At 38.1% G+C, this 6579-nt stretch overlaps 1 protein-coding gene across 12 annotated transcripts in view; it reads right to left on the reverse strand.

The window, feature by feature from the left end:
- Positions 1-6579, reverse strand: part of ncam1a (neural cell adhesion molecule 1a) — a 249772-nt gene that overhangs the window by 34416 nt on the left and 208777 nt on the right. For 4 of the 12 annotated variants that reach the window (XM_005725341.1, XM_005725339.1, XM_005725346.2 and 1 more), the window contains 3 exons: positions 5143-5268; positions 3540-3554; positions 772-819 (listed from right to left, as the gene is read on the reverse strand). In XM_005725341.1, coding sequence (XP_005725398.1) covers positions 772-819; positions 3540-3554; positions 5143-5268 — 189 coding nt within the window. Of the gene's footprint in view, positions 1-771; positions 820-2390; positions 2394-3539; positions 3555-4571; positions 4575-5142; positions 5269-6579 lie in introns of all 12 variants that reach the window. The other 8 variants (XM_005725345.1, XM_005725344.1, XM_005725347.1 and 5 more) reach the window with 4 other exon arrangements.

The raw sequence follows: 6579 nt of genomic DNA on the forward strand, positions 1-6579 counted from the left end.
GCTTTCATTTGTCATTAGCAGCCATGCCCGTTAGCGTGAACAAATGGCACATTGAACATACGCTGATTTGATGTTTAGCTTTGTTTTTAGGAGAAAAAATGGTGCAAAATAAATGTTCACTGAATCTACTTTAAGATCAACTAAATATGTAAGTACACTAGAATTTGCTAAAATTACGAATGTTTTTACTCAGTAAAAGTATAGAAATTGCAGCATTCTGTTATGACACAAACAGAATATGAGGCGTTAGCATGGACCCTACTACCTTAATGTTTATAGCGAATAATAGCATAAACAATTTGTATGATGTAGTGGTATGAGTTTTCTATAAACCACCTAACTTTATACTAAGGTGTTAGCATGAAGCCTCTACAAATAGCAATTAAACTACAGTAAGTATCCTCTACACCTGTCAAAGTAAGTGGCTCAGTAGATAAAGCAGGCCTGGTAAAACAAACTCATATATTCCAACTGCACAACAACGGTCTCAAGAATCTAATTTTGAATATTAATGAACAGGCAAGTTGTGTTAATTCTGCAAACACAACACTATGTCAGATGGTTAACCTTTAAGTGTTAGTAAAAATCTAAATTTTTAAGTATTTGAGACAATTAGCAAAGCTATTCGATTTCTTTGTCAATTTTCACTCTGTAGAGGGATTCTGAGCCCTCCTATGACCCACAACAAATATAAATGAAAACTAGATGCAATGCCAAGCAGGTAAGAGAGGTAAAGAGACACAGCGCACACTGCTGGACTGGCATACTCACTACGGGCCATACTGGTGGCAGCAATAGGGGGTGGTATCTCTGATGAAACTGAAAGATGGTGAAAACAAAATGAGAGGCGCTGGAGTCCTCAACAGAAAAAAAACCCCTCAAGGATGGGACTGTTTCTTTTTGTCTCTTAGTCATAAAGAATTTGCCTGGATCACTGACAAATCTTATATTTCTGCATCTATACTAACTAGTGAGTTTTGACATATTAATGTGTTAATATGGACATGAAATGATATGAATAAATGCAATTTTATATTTCCATTTGATATTTTCATACTGATTATATACTGGTTCTCTCAGGGTGCATTGTGCCACTTATAAGAACACAAAAATTACTGTGTAGTTTTGGCCCAACCAGTAGCATTTACATGCTCACTAAGCTCAGATCTTTGCTCTTTAACAGCAATGGAAATGTGAGCGCTTGCTAAGACATCATTTCTTCTTGCTGACAACCACTGACAGCTATTCATCTAAGAGTTTAAAAAGCTCATAGTTCTTCAAGTGTTAGATATTGTAAACTAATGGGCTGCAAATACACTAAGAATCATAACATTTAGCCAGTTTACAGGAATAGGTTTGTTCATGTCCTCCCACTGATCCAACTGAAGCCAAATGGTTCACAACTGTGGTTCCCTAGGTTCCTCCCACATTACATGCATACATGCATTTTAGATATTTGCAAACAGATTTAGAATTTGCTTGCCTGAAATACTGGGCTCAGGTCTTGACAGCCCACCTGGGTTTAAGACCGTGGCTGCTTATAGCGCCTCGATATTTAGAATGCATAAAAGGCTGAAATGAACAACTTATAAGTTGACAGAAATTATGCTCCTTTATCTTTTGAAAGCTCAGGCCTGTAGCATTAAATGAAGTTCTTATGAAAGTAAAATTATGGCCAGATTTACCAAAATTTTGCAGCGCTTGTAAGACTTTTGAGGATCCAAAGCTGCATTCTTGTTTGTACAGTAGTGACTGTAACATGTCATATTGATTTCTTACTATACCTATGGCAACTGCCTTTTGTTTTGTTTACAGCAACAACATACAATTACTCGCTTAACAAAATTATAAGCACAACAATCAGACACACACACTCACCCAAACACTTAGGCGCTACAGCACTATTACACTCTTTACACCAAGTTAATTAAATTCTTCTCTTTAACTCTCTTTTAAAAAGACGCAACTTATTTGTCCCTAAAAGTATTATACGGCAGAAAACATACACACAATGTAAACAGCTGCACATTTCCCAGTCATGCTTCTGGAAATGAAGCTTTTCACAGTGGTACTATGAAGTCAGTGCACTGTGTTGAAGAAAATGTAATCAGAAAATCTATCCATCTTTCTTCTCATTATCTAATTTAGAATCACGATTAGCTGGGTACGTTGGGGCGAGAGGCAGGGTACACCCTGGACAGGTCGCCTATTTATCGCAGGGCGAACACAGAGAGACCGACAACCATTCACACAATCACATTCACAACTACGGCCAACTTAGAATGTCCTTAGACCGTGGGAGGAAGCCAAAATACTCAAGAACCCAAACGGTGAACAAGCAAACTCCACACAAAAAAGTCCCAGCAGACTGGTGGATTCAAACCCTGGACCTTCTTAATATGAGGCACTGGTGGTTAGCACTATTGCCTCAGGACAAAAAGGTCCTAGGTTCAAATCCGATTTACATTTCAACACTATTGTGTTGAAATGTAATTGGCAAGCATGTCGAGCTGTTTTCACTACTTTTTAGTTCTGGCTGGAAACTTTTCTGCTGAAGTTTACTTGCACTGCAGTGTTTCAGTATTTGGTTGTATTTTTTCACTTTTCAACATTCTTCTAAAGGTTGTAGATAAAGTGAACTGGTGAAATGTTTTTCTGTGTGTGTGTATGTGTGTATTTTTCTATTAAGGAAGATACAATGCATTGAGCTTCTGGGTCTCTGTATTATACGAGATATTAAAACCTCTTCCTGTGTAACAGTAAGCACAGTCTTTTCCCAAAGAAAGCTACACCTCCCTCCTCCAGTAATCTACTGCAAACTAGTAGTTTTTCTATTTTCTTACTTTTCAGATATTAATCTCTCTGTCTGAAAACATCTAATATCAAAAGAATGGGAACCCAAAAGATCTGGGGCAGTTGAAGACTGGAATATACGTAAAATAGATGCAAAGACAAAATAAGTTTTTAAAATAATTACCAGAAATGATTCCATACATCGTCGGATAATGCAACTATATATAGTCTTTAATTTAGGCGAAGTCATAGTCTGAAGAGAGTATATTCCTTATATAACATTCCCTAACTGAACTACTGCAATGCAGAAGTACATAATTTTTTTTTAAAGAAAAAACAACAACACACCTTTAAGGCGTCATGAGACAAAAAACACTAAAAAAACAGGAATTACAAGCTGTTGCAGAAAACAACCTGCTCTTTAAGACCATCACACATATATCTCTAAAATGATCCTGACACTGCATAAAAGTATTCCATTTGCTATATTAGGGAAAAAAAAGAAGAAAAAACTAATGCTGATTGGTTGGGGGGGAAAAAAGAAAATTCATAGTTCTGGGGCACTGGATGATGATTCTGTGGAACACTGTGTGATCGGCTCTTACATCCAGTTGGCTGTAGCATCATTTAGTAACCACTCTTTTTTTTTTTAACACAGAGAACGGTGAGGGTAAAATACAACGGGAGGATGGAGACAAAATGCAGACGAATATAAAGCAGCCAAGACATGGAGGACAGAAACTTACTTGTGACAGAATACCCTGAGAAGTCCAATGGAAGAGAGAACAGATGAAAAACCAGATGAGAAAACAATAAAACAAAGAGAAGAAAAAAACAATGAAATGAGAAATATGATCAATGAAAGAGGCCAGCTGCCCTATCAAATCGTTAACCCACCGTCTATTGTGCCTTACTGAGTATTCTGTTCACACAAAGTTCTGCTTCTCTCTGTTTTACAGTTGATAATACTGGTACTGTATCAGCAACTACAGTAGAAAAATACTTTTAATGACTTCAAGGTGTCGATCAAGGTAAGGAATCTGGATTTGCGGCTGATAATCTCCCCCCCCTCTGATGCAATATAACAAACTGATTACAGCATCTAATATGATTCCTCCATCACATTTTAGTCAATTTTTGTAACGTCTGAGCTGAACTTCAAGTTAAAAGGGTTTCCAAAATAAGCATAATGAACACAGGGAAGAGATTTGTTTTTTTTGTTTTTTTACTGCAAGCAAAATAAGAGGATGCTGAGGAGCTATTTCTAAAGGGGGGAGGATGAAGAAGCACACAAATGGAAGTGTGACATGAAGGCAGGCACAAAATAAGACAAAGATTTATTCCTGACCTTGGTTTGAAATGCTGTCTGATAAAAAGCTCCCGTTTCCTCTCCCGTGAATTTACATCCTTATTATTTTTTACTATGTTACAATGTGCAATCACTTGTTATCATGTTAAACAGCAGTTACTGGATCATTTTTGCTATATGATTTGGATTTGAAAGAGAATCAAAATGCAGAATGTACGCGTATTTACACTACTATCTGGCCCAATTTATACTTCAGTGAGAAGCATGTAACAAAAATACACTCAAAGTCACATTTCATGTCAGGCCGACACATCCTGGTGATGACAAGTGTCACATACCTGCTCTTTGATGTAAAGTTTGCCCCATATGTCTAACTAACTAAGCTGTGATATATAGGAAGCACCAAGGGCAATGACAAATATGTCCACCAAACCCGCTTTAACGCCATTAAATAGAAAATGTTCTTGACCTTCTAAAATATCCAGTAATTCATCATGCTCTGCCATCACTATCAGAAAATATAAACAATTCTCAGCAGGACTCGATGTGTGGCTGCTACATTAAAAATGCATGCTGTCACTGAACTATAAATACAGAGACAGCACTCCTTCACACTGAAGTATAAATCAGCTTTAAGAATGTGCACGTACTTTGCAGAAAGCTTTCAGTAAATCACCTGAGCTGTGGGCTATGAAGACGAGGGTTCATTCAGACTTACACGCTACAAACATTCACCAAAAAAAGAGGTACATAAAAGTGCTGGGTGATGAAGGAGAGGTAGGTTACACATTGCATCGTTAACCCTATTAACAAAGTTGGATCATGGAGTGACGGCGTCGTCGTGAGTTATCGTTTCTTCTGGCCTGGATGGAAAAGGATTGCGCTGGGGGCTTGGCATGAGAATAGAGGAACGTAAGGGTGAAAGCATCTGGGCACAGCTAGACACGGGGAGGCAGCGGAGTGAGCTACGGCATTAGGTTCAAAGCATTTGGGTCAGAGGAGCACTTAGAGCAGGAGCAAGAAGCGAGGGGAGTACTTACGGACTGGCTCAGTCTTGAAAGTGCTGGCCTGGCTGCTCTCGCCTTCACCTTTCCCATTGATGGCAGACATCCTGACCTCGTATGTAGTTTCTGGTTTCAAATTAGTGATGGTGATCCCGGTCATGTCTGTTGGAGGCAAGGTGGTGTTATTCCATAAAGGTGTACAGTGACCCAAGGAATTCAGAACTGAGACTCTGGGAACATTTCATATGTGACCCAATCATGTTGGCTTTTACCAATTTATGTGAGGTTGGTCAGTGTGGCTGCCTGCGTGCTACTTACCTTCTCATAGGCCGCAGTAGAGTAATGCACTAGTCCACCCGTTCAAGATTGCTTTCATTTTTTTGGATTTTGTTTTTTACACTCACACTTTGCTCTGCTTCCCAAAGTAGAGATCTCTGTCTCCTCCTTTCGCTTAAGCTCACCACAATATAATAAAAATGGGGTATTTCTCCTATAAGTTGCTCAGAATGATTCAGCGGGATGCCTGCTGTGGCCTGATCCATATTAGGAGAAGAATATTTCCTACATGAAACCTTGGAACTACAAAAAACCGAGGCAGTAATTCCATGCTGAAAGCTTTTTGTTGACACTTGATGCCAGGACCCCACAGGTGAACTACAATTTTAATGAGTTTATAACAATGACTCAGTTGCATACAAATAGCAACCACAATGACCAATAGAGGGGTTATTAATTTTAATTGTATATGTGAAAAACAAATCCCAAGAAGGGCATAAATTGTAATTGCAGAGGGGCTCTGTGATTTTATATTTCAGGTTCTATTGTTGGGGGGGAATCAAAGATCTATTGTTATACAAGAGGTCTCAGGTGTATTATTTTTTTTTAAAGGCCATTGCAGTGATCTTTAAATGCCATTTTTCAGGGTAAATTCCATTGATATAACCAATAATCTCCCAACAACAACAACAATCTATATTCAATAATCTACATTGAAGTGTAATACATCTTATAAAATTATTACTTTCTAAAACTCAGTTTTAAGATTTTTTTAAGTTTAAAATTAGCTTTTGACAGTCACGTTGTTCCTTCCAAGGAACAGTTGAGATTTCAGTCACGATACACATTCACGGTCTTGACATTTGTTATAAAACTGAGTTGGCTGATCTCTCAGTGTGCTATACAAAGAATAGTAATTTCATGGATGAGAACAAATTTAGGCTGTGAAAACCAACTGAGAAACATCTCTCCATTACTGTGACCATTTATGTCTCAAATTTATGTATCAGTGAGACGGACTTGCAGAAAGAGCTGAGCATAAGGCTGCTCGGGGAAACTGCATGAATACAGCTTTCAAGCATTAGAGCAGATGAATTGAGAACTGGGCTTTTAGCAGCAGCATAAAACTGATGTCTTTGCTGAGTCCATTAATGGTCAGATTAAATTTTTACAGCCAGCTCAAAGTAATATACCTGG

Source organism: Pundamilia nyererei, unplaced genomic scaffold (assembly GCF_000239375.1).
Source record: "Pundamilia nyererei isolate P.nyererei 1_Seehausen unplaced genomic scaffold, PunNye1.0 scaffold00015, whole genome shotgun sequence".
In the NCBI taxonomy this organism is placed as follows: domain Eukaryota; kingdom Metazoa; phylum Chordata; class Actinopteri; order Cichliformes; family Cichlidae; genus Pundamilia; species Pundamilia nyererei.